At 36.6% G+C, this 16,834-nt stretch overlaps 2 protein-coding genes across 3 annotated transcripts in view; one reads left to right on the top strand and one right to left on the bottom strand.

Annotated features, from left to right (window-relative positions):
- The window catches only part of Vav (Vav guanine nucleotide exchange factor), a 27,434-nt gene extending 15,171 nt beyond the window's left edge, over positions 1-12,263 (top strand). The window contains exons 10-16 of one of the 2 annotated variants that reach the window (XM_089712962.1): positions 2,644-2,846; positions 3,480-3,597; positions 4,302-4,444; positions 4,855-4,989; positions 5,514-5,663; positions 6,057-6,228; positions 7,442-12,263. In XM_089712962.1, the coding sequence (XP_089569088.1) occupies positions 2,644-2,846; positions 3,480-3,597; positions 4,302-4,444; positions 4,855-4,989; positions 5,514-5,663; positions 6,057-6,228; positions 7,442-7,516 (996 nt within the window). In that variant the 3' untranslated portion in view covers positions 7,517-12,263. The remainder of the gene's footprint in view (positions 1-2,643; positions 2,847-3,479; positions 3,598-4,301; positions 4,445-4,854; positions 4,990-5,513; positions 5,664-6,056; positions 6,229-7,441) is intronic. The other variant, XM_089712954.1, reaches the window with a different exon arrangement.
- Positions 12,054-15,596, bottom strand: Srx (sulfiredoxin). The gene is made up of 4 exons (XM_089712920.1): positions 15,537-15,596; positions 14,770-14,933; positions 14,240-14,370; positions 12,054-12,626 (listed from the first exon to the last, which is right to left on the bottom strand). The coding sequence occupies exons 2-4, from the start codon at positions 14,819-14,821 to the stop codon at positions 12,417-12,419; spliced, it is 393 nt and encodes a 130-aa protein (XP_089569046.1). The 5' UTR covers positions 14,822-14,933; positions 15,537-15,596; the 3' UTR covers positions 12,054-12,416.
- Between the last annotated feature and the right edge of the window lie 1,238 nt (positions 15,597-16,834).

Raw genomic sequence — 16,834 nt, forward strand, 5'->3', positions numbered from 1 at the left:
AGCGCCGGGCGCTCTGTTCTATAACCCCCCCTCCCTCCCTTCTGCCGGGGAGTAGACACTGGCTACCAGGTGATTTGGGCTTAGGTGGACGAGTACAACATTCGTACCAAATGGCATTGCTTTACTCAAAAATGTATACCTTTTCCCATAAGAAAACGGACTATACAGGGTTACAGGTTAAGTCGACCTATTCCTGTTAAGAGCGTGTAGTAGGGGTCAAAACAAACTGATTTGATCTTATAATACCATATCCAAAAGTTAGCCGTTGAAGAGTTATTGCAATTTTAATTTTTTTCTTGAAAATGCCACTTTATCTTCGCATTTAGCGTTTAATTTTTTATTTTACTTATTTGGTCTCGGTTTTTTTGAGTTTTTATGTAAAGGTTGAGTTAAACAATAATTCTCAGCAATAAAAATCCATATCGCTGCAAACAATTCAAAGAAATGGCTTTTAAACTAAAAATAATAACATTAAAGTAATTAAGTTAACTCGTTTTAAACAAAGATATTGAAAAAAATCTCTATGAAAATGTGTCTGCAGATGTTTTTAAAAACATGTGCATGTTCTTAGCTATGTAAAAAGGTATGATAACCTCAGGTAGCATTCGTAGATTCCAAGAAATCGGGGATAAACATGGGACAGTGTTAGTAAAGTACAACATCAGAATAAATTTTGTCATAATTTATTTTTCCTAAAAACTTTACAGTTCCTGCTCAACATTTCTTCCTCTATTGCGAACACATATTCGAAACCTTTTCCGCAGAGAACTCTTGACTACCCCAGTTGTTAATTGGTTCCTCATCTTATTGGCTGCATCGATAATTTTTTGTCGTAAAATATCAACAGATGGAATCGGGTTCGGCTCATTGTACACCAGACTCTTCATATGCCCCCATACGTAAAAGTCCATGGGGGTTAGGTCTGGACTTCTAGCCGGCCATGGTATGGGCCCACCTCTTCCGATCCATCTGTTTGGATAGTTGATGTCTAACCATTCTCTAACACTTCTTCTGTAATGTGCAGGGCAGCCATCATGTTGGAACCACATGTCTCTTAACAAAGTCAGGGGTATGTCTTCAAGTAGGTCGCTTAAATGTTGGCGCAGAAAGGTCTCATAATTTTCACCATTTAGGTTGTCCGGAAGGAAGTATGGTCCAATTAATTTATTTGAAATTATCCCCATCCACACATTAAGACTGAATCGTCTTTGTGATTTTTTTGGAATCTTCTTGTTAGGATTGCCACGTGCTTTCGGAGCCCAATAGTGAGCGTTTTGGTAGTTTGTGATACCGTCTTGATCAAATTTGGACTCATCTGTCCATAAAATTTTTTTGAAAAACGAGGGGTTTTCCAGATCCGCATTCAACATGAATCTACAAAAATCTAGTCTTCTTAAAGGATCTCCTTCTTCCATCACGTGCACGGGCGTGTAGTGATATGGGTAATATCCTGAAGTGTTCATTGTGAACCATACTTTCCACTGAGACAGACCAAGTTCTCGGGCAACAATGTTTGTTGATGTCGTGGGATCCATTCGAAAAAATCGCTTAATTTCATTTTCCTCTTCGTCTTCCTCATCCCGGACAGATGGCCGACCGACGTCTGTTCGTCGTCTTAGAATCGAACCAGTTTCTCTAAGGCGACGATAGGTCCCTTCGAAGACACTAACATCTGGTGCACGACGGTCAGGATAGCGGGTCATGTATTCCGCACGAGCATGTGCAGATACACCTTGACAAAACCCGTAACACATCAAAATGTCAGCATATTCTTCGTTAGTATACGAACTCATCTTGAAAATTCAAATCGCAAGCAAAAATCAAAGTCCAGTTTCGAGCCACGGTCACAGAATCGGAAGAAAATCAGTCCAAAAAGAAAGCCAAGTCGCGTTGTCAATACACAGAGTTGTCAATACACGGAAAATGCGTGGAAATGTCCGGAAAAAGCGTGGAAAATCCCTGGAAAATGCCTGGGAAATGCGTGGAAAATCCCCGGAAAATATCCGGAAAATGCGTGAAAATGTCCGGGAAAAAGCGTGGAAAATGCCACTTCAAATTTGCGAAGTAATTAAAGGAGAAAACCAAAAAAGAAAAAGAAAGCTAAAATCTTTCATATTAAAATTTAAATGTATATGGGATATTCATATTTCATACTTAAGTCTTAAATCTTAATGTATGGGAGGGTTTAAAGATAATTTTTTGATATTACTCGATTTATTTTTAAAATTTATTACGGCCATTTTACTCATTAGGTTAAGTACTTTCGATATCAGTTTAAAGCTTTTTGTTATCTGTAATACTTACGGAAAAATCGCCTGTGCACACTTAACGATTACACCCTGTATAGAGGTTATGTGAAAAAATTGTTAATAAAAAAGTTGTAGATCTTTTTATTACCCACAACTTTGCCATTGAACTTTTTTCCGTAGGACTTGTAGTTTTGTCGGAAATCGAGAGAGATCATTTTTTTCTATTAAAAGCTCCCCCCCTCCCACTTCCCGAACTCGGATTGACCGTAATTTATTTTTCCTTACATTTTTATCATATTTTCCTTCTTTTCTAATGGGTTTCATCCTACTGAGATTTTTTTTTGTTTCAAAAATTATCGGACCTGGTCTAATATATCACATTATTCACGTGCAGGACAACCAGTACTCGTACCGCGTGGGCATCCGGCTGGCGGAGTACCGCGTGGAGGAGGGCGGCGGGCGGCGCGCCCTGCGCACGGACTCGCGCTGGGCGGCGCACTTCTACCTCGTGCGGCGCACCAAGGAGGCCACGTTCACGCTGTACGCGCGCACCGACGAGTGCCGCCGCAAGTGGCTGAAGACCATCCAGGATGCCATGTGAGTGTCCCACTAACTGGACCCGAATTAGTATGGGAAATCGAACAGCGCCCCTAGCGGACGTATGGGGAAGCTTTGATTCCCCATACAAATTTGTGACGCAGACGCGATAGTAACGTTTCGTACTCGATCAAACTCACACTAGCCCCTCCGATCCTACTCGCGGTGAGAACTCCCGCCCCTTCTACACTTCCGCCCAGTTGCGTCAATACTACGCGAGTTCTGCTGTCAGCGCTGAACGTAACTATAAGCTTGTCTACCTTTATGTACTAGCTTTCCGCCAGTGGCTTCGCCCGCGCAGCCAAAGTTAAGCCAAACCCACATAGTTCCCGTTCCCTTGGAATTTCCGGGATAAAAAGTAACCTTTGTGTTATTCTGGGTCTTCAGCTACCTACATACTAAATTTCATTAAAATCGATTCAGTAGTATTTGCCTGAAAGGGTAATAAACAAACATACATGCATCCTCACAAACTTTCGCATTTATAATATTTCTGAGTTTTGAAACTACATAATCTGTATTGGATTCCGGAAAATAACCTTACACTTAAAATAGAGTAACTCAAAAATATAATATTGCAATTTATTAATTTCATTTAAGATTTTCAAATTAATAACAATTCTCATATTTCAGAGACAATTTGGAACCTGCTGGATGCCGGAACACGAATCACAAGTTTGTTCTGCACACGTTCGAAAAACCAGCTACATGCCATCACTGTTCGAAATTCCTCAAAGGGAGAATATTCCAGGTGCGTAAATGTACAAAATTTTCATTATCTCTTATTTTTGCCATTTTATATATTGAAACCGTATTAGATTTCAATCGCTTCGTAAGGCGATTAACACACGGTGCCGCGTCCCGCCGCAGTTGGCGGTGCAGCGGTTCTCAAGTTGCATTGGCTTCTATTAAATCCGTTGGTACCAAACACACATACACCGCCCGACCGCGCGGTCGAACGGTCCGTTCCTCGTAGGGATTCACTGCCAACCGCCGCGGTGCGCGGTGCCGTGTGTTAATCGCCTAACAGGCTTAAAAACTATTTTCTAAGAAAGATTTCCACATTGTTTCCACATCATTGTTGTTCATCTGGGCGAGTAATAAAAAAAAAAATATTTGTATAAGAACATAGCAGTTATACATGCTTTCGTATAAAAAAGTTCTAAAATTCCACCACACAACATGTTCTATTATTATAAAAAAATTGGTTGTCTGTAAAGTCGGTTTACTGACAATAGTTGAACGTGACAACGTCCGATTGTGCTTCTTTGTCGCTCGTTCCGCGCTCTCGCTTGCACTTTAAGCCTTACATGGAACGCCTCAGAGCGAGGTAACGCCGCATGGGTCATGTTTTTTCGTGCGTGCATCCGGCTCTATCGATTTACGTTGTCACGTCAACAAACCTCTCGCAAATAACTAATCTGCAAATTGTACTCACATTGGCAACAATTGCAGGGCTACCTGTGCTCGGTGTGCAACGCGTGCGCGCACAAGGACTGCATCGCGCTGTCGGGGCGCTGCGGGGGCGGGCTCTCCGTGGCCCCGCCCCTGCCGCCGCACACCCAGCAGCCCGACCACTCGCTGCACTACTACATGTGGTGAGTACCTCTACTGCATCGCGCTGTCGGGGCGCTGCGGGGGCGGGCTCTCCGTGGCCCCGCCCCTGCCGCCGCACACCCAGCAGCCCGACCACTCGCTGCACTACTACATGTGGTGAGTACCTCTACTGCATCGCGCTGTCGGGGCGCTGCGGGGGCGGGCTCTCCGTGGCCCCGCCCCTGCCGCCGCACACCCAGCAGCCCGACCACTCGCTGCACTACTACATGTGGTGAGTACCTCTACTGCATCGCGCTGTCGGGGCGCTAATCTCAAGGTCTAAAGATTATGTGTGGCAAATTTCATCAAAATCGATCCAGTAGTTTATGCGTGAAAACCATACATACATAATTACAAACCTTTCCTCTTTATAATATTAGTATAGATTATAATTATTGAACTGTTTGAACAGGTACGTCGGTGAGATGGGACGCGAGACGGCAACAGCACGGCTGGAGCGGCGCGTTGACGGCACGTTCCTGCTGCGCGTGCGGCCGCGCGCCACGCCCCACACGCCCACCGACACGCACTACGCGCTCTCGCTCAAGTGCGTATAGTACGATTCACGAAAAAAAAATTTGTGCGTATACTAGTGTACACACGTAAGAAGTGAAACTTCTTTATGACCTTTTTTTTTTAAAAATTTACTATATGCATCTTTACAGAAATACGTCAATCACGCGTGGTAGGGATAAAAACAACGTGGCGCGTAACGGAAAAATGTTACACTAAATTTTTTTCCAACCCCGATAAAGAAGTTTCACTTCAAAAAAACATTTAAATCATTTCAACCTTTAAATGATATTATACATTATAAAATCATTTTTTTCGAACCTTCTTACATATAATTCAATATAGCAGCAAAAATAAACAACTTACCGTTGAACGGTATGTTGTATAATTAATAACCGTTTACCTCTGAAGTGGACCTGTTTAATATTAATTAAGTATCGTTTGTCTCTAATTGTACCTTATTTTTAAGTCAAACGTTGTAATAATTGTTATCTTTGTGCGTGTTGGTATGTTTTGTACTGAAGTTAAAGATGAATAAATAAATAAATAAACGTATAGGACGGACAACACAGTGAAGCACATGCGCGTGTGCCGCAAGCCGATCGAGTCGGTGCCGCACTACTACCTGTCGGAGTCGCGGTTCTTCCGCAGCGTCGTGGAGCTCGTCACGTACTACGAGCGAGTCAGCCTCGCTGAGAACTTTGTGGGGTGAGAATTATATAGAGCTGTTAATACCACATGCAAAATTACAACAAAAATACAAATTTGGAAGTATTGTTTTGTAAAGGAATAGAAAATTGTATGACGTGATATGGTATATAATTTTTTTATTATTTTAAAATATCGAATATTTAGTGCATTTAACACTTTTTCACGCTTTTATTAGCTTCTATGTTTGGGTGTAACCAGTCGGTTAGAGTCGATGTTGCCTAACTTTAAACGGACAGATTTAATTTAAACTTTGAACACTTATTGAAAACACAATTAATATTTCATGAATTTAATTCTTGCATCAATGACAATACAATAATTTCGTGACTTTAAACGTGTTATTTTATTTTTTTTCTGATTTTATTTTTTTACTTAATATTCGTATTCCAGTTTAAACTCGAGCCTCCGCTGGCCGTTCCGGCGCGTGGTGGCCGCCGTGATCCACGACTTCCGTCCGCTGGAGGGCAGCCAGCTGGCGCTCCGCCCCGGCGCCAAGGTGCTCGTGCTCAGCAAGGAGGGGGACTCCCGCGGGTGGTGGAAGGGCCGGATACTCGACAAGGTGGTAGTAGCTGGCGTGGTGCTGGATGCGCTGGGGGAAAATTAATTGTAGTTTTGTAAGGGGGAAGTGCATGAGATAACCATGGAATGGGGAGGAGTGTGGGCTACATCTATTGCTTACCGACTAAAACTAAAACTGTTTTTACAGATAATGTATGTGACTAACGAACTGTCAAATACAGATAAAAAAATGTATGCGTGTACTAGAGTACACACGTAAGAAGTGAAACTTCTTTATGGCCTTAAAAATGTCACGAGTATGGCGTAACGCAAAAATGTCACGCGTACAGCGTAACGCAAAAATGTCACGCGTACGGCGTAACGCAAAAATGTTACACTAAATTTTTGTCCAACCCCGATAAAGAAGTTTCACTTCAAAAATTATTAGACAATCGTAACGCACAACTTTAAACTATGTAAAACACGGACTAACAACAAACCAAATCTAAAACGTATTTAAACCATCGTCTAAATGAAAGGCATATTAATAAATATGTTTTAGCGTTGAACCATAGAAGGGACAATAGATGAGGGTAATTGACGAAATGGATGGCTTTAAACCAGATCTATTTAAGTTTTTATAACCTTAAAAAAAAGTACTGTAAAGTTTTTGTAAGACTGACGGTGATTCGACGCGCTGCTCCAATTAAGATTACGGGAACGCAATACCTCGCATGTCCCGATCAGTAGATGGTTTCCAACCCAACCAACAAAACTTATAACTTGATAAGAGATTAAAATACTAATACGATGTAACTAAAGGCTAACTAATATTGCACTAACATTTATTTTGGCTGATTTTTTATGTAAAATTTAGTGGACGCTGTACGCGAGGCATTTTGGTGGTAAGGTTGTATATTTTATATTGTGTTTAATCCTTACTAATATGAGTTTTCTCTATCACATATTAAGTAAAATAAAGATAATTCGTAAAAGTCTTGTTGCATTCATTGGTTACGCTATTTTTGAGTAAATCTATAAATAAATCTTTTACATTTTCTCATGATTTGGAGATTATTATAGAATTGATGAACAATTTGAACACAATCCCATTTAATTCAAATGAACATTAAAGAATTATTCATTTTATTCTAAAAGCATAATGTATTGTTTAGATTGTTTGTGTTCTATCAATCTCAAATTAGTTTTTATACAATTTTTTATGTCTATATAACAATAAAATTCAGAACAAAATTGACCCCACCCCTTATTCGCAGGGCGACAACCGCTCCGGCTACTTCCCGAAGGACTGCGTAGTGGAGGAGCCCGAGTGTATCGGGGCGCTCGACTGATGTTACTTTTGCCTCGCCGAGCGCGAGAGGCACTACTTGGAGCAGCTGATGGATGACCTGGTGTAAAGGTCCGAAGACCTGTTCTAGAACTGAAGATCTGGTCAGAAGACTTGTTTTGAATGTCCTAGGGCCGAAGATCTAGTACTAATGTTCTGGGTCGGAAGATATATCTCAGTATCCTGAATGATTTAGTTACGAAAACCTGCTTTGACTGTCCTAGGTCTTAAGATCTGGTAAAAAAAAAATTTTGGTACGAAGATCTGGTCTGAATGTTTTAGGTCCAAAGGCATGATCTTAAAGTTTTAGGTCCTAAGATCTGGTCAGCTGGATACACTACGGGTATTGGCATGGTACAAACTGAGAAAAACAAGATGGATGCAGTCGAGCAAGCTATTTGTGTGTGCATAATTTATTTCAACTCTATGTGTGTGACAAAATAAGTGTTGAGGGAATTGTAATCTCCTGTGTGTTGGTTTAAAGTGGACATAGGGAAGTACTGTTATTTTTATGAGGTAATTTGGACCTTAAGGTTATGTGCATAAGATTCAAAATTGAAAATAAGTTGATATTGTATAGCACAAGGGAATTGAGATGGTTTTTAATACATTATAACAGTATTTTCCAAAATTCCACTTTACCCATAAGTGATATTGTATTAAGTGTCTTATATGTGAAGTTGTGAACACTTGTAGATAGGACAGACGGAATGAATGGAAGTCAGTTTTATTGTATTGTAGATAGTATATTATATATTATGTGAACTGCTACATGACGCAGGAAATATTAGCTAATTCTCAAATGACGTTGAGAAATTTATCACAATAGTGAAGCATACTAATACAGTTTTGTATAATCAATTTAACATTATATTGAAAGGTCATCAAAAATTCGATGCAATTTGCAAAGATAATGACTATGGTATGGATACATTGACTCTCTTTATTTTTTCATTTGTATCCCCTAAATTTGACATAATAGATTATATACCCTAAATTTGACATAATTCTCATTAGTGCAATATTAAATAAATTAAATTAAAATGATAGTATGAATGTGACATTGGTAAAAAATACTCTCTGCATTGTGTCTATGTGTGTTTAGTTATACTGTGTACTTTGGATTATCCATGTCATATGATTGTGAATAATTGTTATATTGTGTAGAAGATTTGGTGTCACGCACAAAACAGTCAATGAAATATTGACATACTAATTCTTTATGTGTAAGAATAATTAAAAAATAGTATCAAAATTAGGAAATAGTTTAAAAAATACAGAGACTATTTTCACTTGTTGGAACGATTGAAATTTTACATCATAATAGGTATGTAAAGAAATTATCCATGTTAAATGTACAGATGTTTATTATAATAAGCTCTCAACTGTTGTCTGTCGCACTATCAAATTATATTTTTGCTCCTTCACATTGAAAAAAGCACACAGTGTTCTTGATGGTGCATAAAATGCTTTAAATTTGCCAAGTTTAGGTTAAGAGCTAGTTCAGGTAATGTGGAATTGTTTTGAACCTTTGATTACCATTTTTTACCCAATGAGGGTAGTTTCAAGTTTATCTGTGCCATTTAGATCCTTTATAGCCTTGATCCCTTATGGGGCTCAAAGTTTCAGCTCTCATTAGAACTAAAACCTTAGTCCCTATTCTAGATAATCAAGAAAATAGTGGTTTATGATATCAATCAATCACTGACATCAGTCAGTAGTATTATCTGTACCTACTATGTCAAGAAATTAAAAAAAGTCTGTGTGGGTGTATATGTTTATTACCCCCGTTTTTAAAACACCAGCAGAGTGTGACTACATTAACTGTTATAGATATTTGCTTGGTCTGCTATATAATTAAACTATTCACTATTTTCCTTAGATCAAAACATAACAGAACATAATTAGATCAGACTTAAAATATAGTGAATTTATTGTACCTACATAAAAGTTGTTGTGATCTCAATTGTTATTAAAATATTAATCGAGCCAGGAAAGTAAAAAGGACTTTTTTGATTCCACAATGTCTGAATTAGATTAAATATCTACTTGTATACAAAATAAGATGAAATATTCTAAATGTTTCTGTAGAATTGTTGTAATTGTTACAAATTATCTAAATATCAAATTATATATATTATCATAAATATTCGATCACGTGTTAAGTGCAAAATGCATCACTTCAAATTGAAATATTTTATTAAAATGTGATTGCTACAAGCCACACTATGCTTAGAAAATTATTTCTTACACTTCATTTTCGTCTCAATGTTTTATGCTCAAGTCTATCTACACTTTTTTTATGTATTTACGGAGTCAATCCATTTCAATAGCATTAAGGCGACAATTATTTGAAAGTTCTTAACAACTTTAGTGAGAAAACAGTGCCAAAAGTTTTTTGACAGCTATTTATTGTAGCACTTACTTGTAATTACATATTTTCAAGTTATAATTCATATGCAGCTATGATTTTAATGTAATTATAATGAAAATAATATATATCTCTCTCGTTCTAGATACTAGGGTATTCTATGTATTATCTCTCTTTTTGATGATACCTAGCCATTTAAGTCTGTTTTTATGGCTCCAATGAAGTTACATTCGTAATATTTGGTATGGTTCAATCTTTATTGTCGTCTCGACTATAAGGTATTCTTTTATTCTAGCTCCTGAGGCAATATTATATTTTATGTAAATTAACGATTAAAAAATATATATATACTCATAAAGCTATTTTAACTAATTAACTTTTTTTTAATGTGTGAGTTGAAATAATTTTTTTATTAGTAAATATTGAATTGACAAAATGCATGACATGATTTTGAAGAGTCATGCTATACAAATGATATCCCACCAAATATCTTATGTGTTCCACATTCCACGCTATTTTAACAATATATTTTTTAATCTTCTTCATTTACAAATATTATTTATGTCTTAAATGTGTAAATAGAATTTAATTATACAATGGATGGACATGCAAAAAGAAATATTTACGACTAGGGCTATCCCTTATTATAGTTACCCATATATTCATTTCGGTTCTACAAAAAAGTTAAAAATGTTATTTCTAGGCATTTTCTAGGTATATATTATCGTAATATACTATTTTTCAATATACATTTAAAGCTACACGTCACAAATACGTAACATATACCTACAAATCTTTTCATAATGTAGAAAGGTGACTTTAAAAAAATGTTAATAGACGAATATCAACTGTTTGTGTAAATAATTTTGTTGATATTTGTAAACATATAAATGTTTACAACATCTATTTTAATGTACATAATTTGTGTAAATAATATAAAAATCGATAAAAAATATCGAATATTAAGGCTTTGTGTTGCGCCTATACGTATTTGTAGCTTTTAAATGGTATTATTAGTATTTTATTGTTTAGTAAATAGCCTAAATACATACACATTAAAATGATTGACTTTACAAAACGAATACATATTGATGTAGTTAAGGCAGTGTGGATTTAATCATGACAGGAAAAATTACTTTATATCCAAATTGTTGTTTGGTAAATATGTAATTGGATAAGTATAATTATTGTTCTACTAAATGTTTGTTATTAAATGTCATCTAAATGTTTGAAACGAATAAATGTTATTTAATAAGTTGTAATGAGTTAAATAATGGATTGCACTTATTCCGATGTGTGTTATATTTATGTCGGTGTTTTTGGTGTTATGTGTCTATTTAATGTTATAACTATTTGTGTAAACCATATCACATGTTTTTCAAACTTTGTAATAGTCAATTGTGTGAAAAAGACTCAATGTCTTCAGAGGCAGTTATATAAATCTATTAATTATTTATTGATGTTAATTGGATACTTAGAAAATATATGAATTTGCACTCGTTGAATTTACCGGCAACTTATTTGCATATTTATACTATTTTTTGCAATTATTATATATTATTTAATAATATATGGAATAAAGAACTAATTTAAAACCAATAGGTCACTTGGTTTGACTTAGTTTGTTTCTGACGCAGTTTGGCCATGACCGCTATAATGAATCAAGGTTTAAACCATATACAGAAAGTCTCGACTCTAGTTATTATAGAATCTAAATCTGGGTTGCATTCTTTAGCGTTCAATTCAAGCTAACTGCTAATGCTGTCATAATGTACCTACGCAGATATTTTTTGAACTATGACTTTTGAGTCGTCTTTTTTTATGTAAATAAATTTCTAAGATTTTGTATTATTATTTCGGTTTTCTTGTACAATTGTTTCTATTAAATGGACTAAACATCTATACTGTGATCTTTGAATCCACCTATTTTATATTATGTACAGAATTTTATGTTGTTTTAATAAGTTTGACGAAGTTTTCTCTATATATTGTATTGAATCTCCGTGAAAATATTAAAATTGTTACATTAAAATCATACTTAATGACATTTTTTACACTGCCTGTATCCTACTTAACCTATTTATCTATTAACGGTATTTTATTCGTAATTATTGTAAAAAGTTCAAATGCAATGCAATTATTTTAGAAATGGTTTTTAATTATTTTTACGTACCTATCTATCACTTTTGTAAAATTGGTGCTATTTAATTTTGTGTTCAGCGCTTTTTACGAAATGCACAAGTACCTACGCCCACAGTACAGATGTAGTAAATGTATTTTTATATTATTTATGACTGTAAATATATTGTGTAAATGCATATCTCATTGTTCTGTAGTTAGATATTGTAAGAAATGAAAATAAATGGTTGGAAATTATAAAGTTTTTTATTTCGATTAAGTACACATTAATAAACATAAGGTAATACAGACGGAACTTAATTTTAGTCATAAATAACTTCTCTACATAAAAGGTTATTTTTGCATAATATAAATTATAGCTTTATCATATTAATCTTTAATTATATTCTAAAAATCATTTCAATTCCGGTGTGCTGCTGCCCAAGTAAGACCTGAGATCGTTGATAGTGGACCTAATTAATTTGGCAGGTATTGTGGGTCGGTTCAGCCGTTTGTAAGCAGCGTATCTGTGGCAGCCTCCGAAGCTGTAATAATAGTCGCCTCCTTGAGAGCCTGTGATCCATAACACGTCTATGGGCGGAACTATGCCTTGTGCTTCTTCTTTCTAGAATGAGAAACAGTTTTATTCACAAAACGATACTTGCATACCTCTATATTTATATCGTTCTATATCTGATCCATTTTAAGCCTATTATGTGCCTAATTATTTTATAAGTAATTTACGACTGCAAGCTCTTCGACAACGCGAAGATACTTGATGGTTTAGTCATTAATTTTAATTATTTCAAACGTATAAAATAATATACGATGACAAAGATACAGCAACACTATTGTGTTGCTTTGCCGACAATCCTCATTTAAATCTAATAATCATTATTTAAATTAACGAACGCGTTGCGAAAGACAAACAATATTTGCAAGTCAGGCCTCCCCCACATTGGGCGTAGGCCGAGCGTACGCGTTTCCTGAGCGTGCTGCCGGCGTCGGCGCGGCGCGGACGTTGCGTCAGCGCGCCGTCTGTGGGGCGCGGGCGTCGCGCCATCGAACGCTATGCAAGCGCTGCGCAAGCGCCGCGCCGACGCGACGTCGCGTCTAAAGCACTCGGCCGCCCGCGCCGTGCCCCTCGCACTCATTGCCCTCGTCGTCGCCCGCTAGGGTCAGTCACTAGAATGGATTCTGACGAGGAAACACTGCTGTTAGCTTTACTACTCAAACGGGCGCGGGAGGGGAATGTGTGCGGGGGGCACGGGCGGCCGAACGCCCATGGAACGCGACGTAAGCGCGGCGTCTGCGCGGCGTTCACGCAACGCCCGCGCGGCGCTGGACAACGCGTAGCCCGCGCCTCACAGACGGCGCGCTGACGCGACGTCCGCGCCGCGCCGACGCCGGCAGCACGCTCAGGAAACGCGTACGCTCGGCCTACGCCCAATGTGGGGGAGGCCTAAATGTTAACTTAATATTCATTAAACATGCGGGTAAAAGAAATTTAAATTAATATTATTCTTATTTATTATGTGATGATTTATTTATTATTGAATGAACTATAGATTTAAGTTTTAACCAACATCAATACCAGGCTGTGCTGATTAGGGCCTATTGAATATTTAGGTAAACATAATTGCAACAATTGACTACCTACATCATAAAATTTTAATAAAAAAAACGCTACTCATACATGGTAATTAGTACCTAGCTTCAATTTATTATACAGGGTGTCCCACTATTGGTATACTAAGCGCGAAGGGACTTGTAGTTTTGCATACACTGATCACGTAAAAAATACTTAAAAAACAAAATTACATCAAAAATTTTTTGCTAAATTTTTCCTGAAAATCTATGTTTTCTTCTCTAGCTTCGCGCAGCCGGCACCTCTAATGTGAGCATTTTGTCTATGAAAACATAATCTTAAACGACAGCTCACGTGCTGGTGGCAAAGTTGGGTGGGTTGCTTGTTATGGGTGTACACATAGAGTTTTAAGAATTCATCTTTTTGAAAAAAAATGCGTCTGGAATTTTTTAATTATTTTTTACGTACTCAGCGTATTCCAAACTATAACCTCCTTTGAGCTTAGTATACCAACAGTGGGACACCCTGTATATTTATAATTTACATAGGTATCTATAGATCCTTACATAAAAACCCTTATCGTTTCCGGGAAAATCATGCAACACTAGTATAATGAATTTATGAATTAATTTAGATATTAATTTACACACCTGTATTGTTTCCATCAACGATTGCACTTTATTTTCGTCCAATTCTGGTATAAAAGGTCGTATAATTACTGACATGGGCACATCATGGACTTCATCAACATATGCACTATGTATGCTAGTCATTCTTGCTGCTGTAATGCACAATGGTAGACATAAAAATAAATAAATTACAATCTTCGTGTAACTTAACATAACCTAACTAACAAAATGTTAACGAAATAAACAAACACAATTATAATTTGCGAGGTGACTCAACTCTCATAAATATTGTGTAAATATCCTGTCCGTACCATGAGTTAACTATTTAGAGAAAAATAATTTTGTTGTATTAATTAATCATATCTCAACATAATTGATGTTGATAACGTTGATAAAAATACTATTGTTTCCAAAATTTTTCACAATTTTACGATTTTGATTCAAATTTCGCGCCTTTTAATCAACAACAATCTTGACCATCATCTAGGTAATTTACTCATTTCGGGTCTAATTACCAGCTCTTTATAAATTAACTAATTAATTACACTTACAATTTTTCCCAGGAAGCCCAAAGTTACTTAATTTATAAAAAGACCTTAACATAACACTCGTGCAGTGTATCTTTTAAATTATTTCTTGATAAAACGGCGCGTTGTAGCAGTGATATCACTAGACTGAATAAAGATTACTTACTATTTACTATGTATGAGTTTTACTTTAAAGGCTTTGTCAGATAGGACGCGTATTTTAGCGCTGCGTAGTAGCGCTACAGCGTCCTGTTTTAACGTCGCGCGAGGCTTCGTCAAACAGAACGCTTTAGCGCGCGTTAGGACACAGCAATTGATATTATTAAAGCTGCATGTTGTTTACATAATTATTACTTACGAACAAAACAAGGTACAGCGATATTAACTCCGGAGTCGGAAGAATTTTTTACTTACCAGTTTCATTAATTTCTTCTCCGATTTGTGCCCACAATTTTGCCTTCATTGGTATATCTTTATAGTTTATATGAACTATCCTTCGTATTATATAAGCATGGATATTTTCTAACCAATTCTATCAAATTTTCGGTCATTATGCAGTATTTTATTATTATTTTACGCCTATTAACTCCGACGCTAAAATAAAATTTGTAAAAAAATACAACACCCGACGTTAAAGCGTCCTAACGCCGCGACAGAGCGTTGCGTACTACTAGCGCCGGCGCTCTGTTTGACGGTATTCTACGATGGTAGTAGAACACATCTTAGCGTCATATCGCGGCGTCAACTTAACGCTCTGACGCGCGCTAAGTACGCGTCCTGTCTGACAAAGCCTTTATACGACAGCAAGGTTAATTCATACAATAAGTTAGTCACTGTGTCACGGTAAACACCATATTATTATAGTACTCTTTGGTAAACACTGAACAGTGAACAGAAACACTCTAATCACTACGTTTCAAGTGATTTCAAGTGCACGTCGATGTTCACATTCAAATTTTACCGCTAAACGAGAGGAACTAAATCAGTTTATCTATATGAGAATATAAGTGATCAATTTTCACTAATTTTACAATGAATGTATACTTTTTAATAATTTTCCATACTTACTAATATTTTAAAAGAGTCTGCCTGTTACTCTATAAAGTCCAAATCAAAGCACCCTTTTTGATAAGATTTTGATATTTGAAGAATGATTAATACAATCAATTTATTATTCAATCAGGGTCAAAAATAGCCTACCATATTTACCCTACAAAAGCTACGCCTAAAAGATTTTCCCATAGCTTTGTTCGCCGAGCACTTGTTTATGTGTACGGCACCATTATCTAGGTAATTTATTATTTTCGGTTCTAATTATTACAAAAGTTAGGCCGGCCGTACACGGACGGCTCGAGCAGTTTACGACTGAGCGACGTACACGGACTGCTCAAGCATTCGGTCGTTGACTGCTCGAGCCGTCCGTGCGCTTTCACTTTACATATTTTAGATATTAAATCTCAATTTTTATTATCTATTTAGCTCTTCCTATCAAAGGAAAAAATATATCTACATACAGGTGATTTTTTCAACTGAAGGTGGAAGACGAAATCCGAAACTATGAGGAATATGGAATAAAACTGAAGGAAATAACGATTTTGATGAAAATTGAAACTGCATCATAAGATTTTTGAAATAATTATCAATATGCTTAGCCTGGAATCGAACCTATGATATTGACACAAAATCTTTTTACACCCACTGATTGTTTCTCGAGGAACAAATCATGGAAAGTTATTACCTGTGGTTATTACATATTGGCATATTAGAAGAAAGTTATTAGGTACATATTATGAAAAGGCTTTAATTTAGCAACTGTCCACTACATTTTTTTTTAAATGACTACACTGGAAACAAAAACATACTTTCAGGTTTTAGCCAAGATAAACGAAATAAGTTATTTGAAGATGAGGGTTATGGTTCAGTCCTCATACAAAGCAGGTAATTCCTTAATTCTGCTAGGCATTGAAGTTGTTTTACGTAAAAAAAGCACTTAGGGTATTACTATCAATTAATAATATTATTAACTAGCGAACCCGGCGAACTCCGTTTCGCCACCTTATGTTTAAATACCAAACGAAATGTTACACAA

This window comes from Colias philodice, chromosome 3 (genome assembly GCF_061535455.1).
Source record: "Colias philodice isolate Cphi_HAF_F1 chromosome 3, ilColPhil1 Martin Lab GWU primary, whole genome shotgun sequence".
NCBI classification, from domain to species: Eukaryota; Metazoa; Arthropoda; class Insecta; order Lepidoptera; family Pieridae; genus Colias; species Colias philodice.

Excerpts from the sequence above, each read along its gene's own strand:
- Srx (XM_089712920.1), bottom strand. The coding sequence starts at position 14,821 with ATGTTAAGGTCTTTTTATAAATTAAGTAACTTTGGGCTTCCTGGGAAA. Across the intron at positions 14,371-14,769 it reads TGGGCTTCCTGGGAAAAATT|CAGCAAGAATGACTAGCATA; the intron begins GTAAGTGTAATT and ends TGTGCATTACAG. Across the intron at positions 12,627-14,239 it reads CGTTGATGGAAACAATACAG|AAAGAAGAAGCACAAGGCAT; the intron begins GTGTGTAAATTA and ends TTCTCATTCTAG.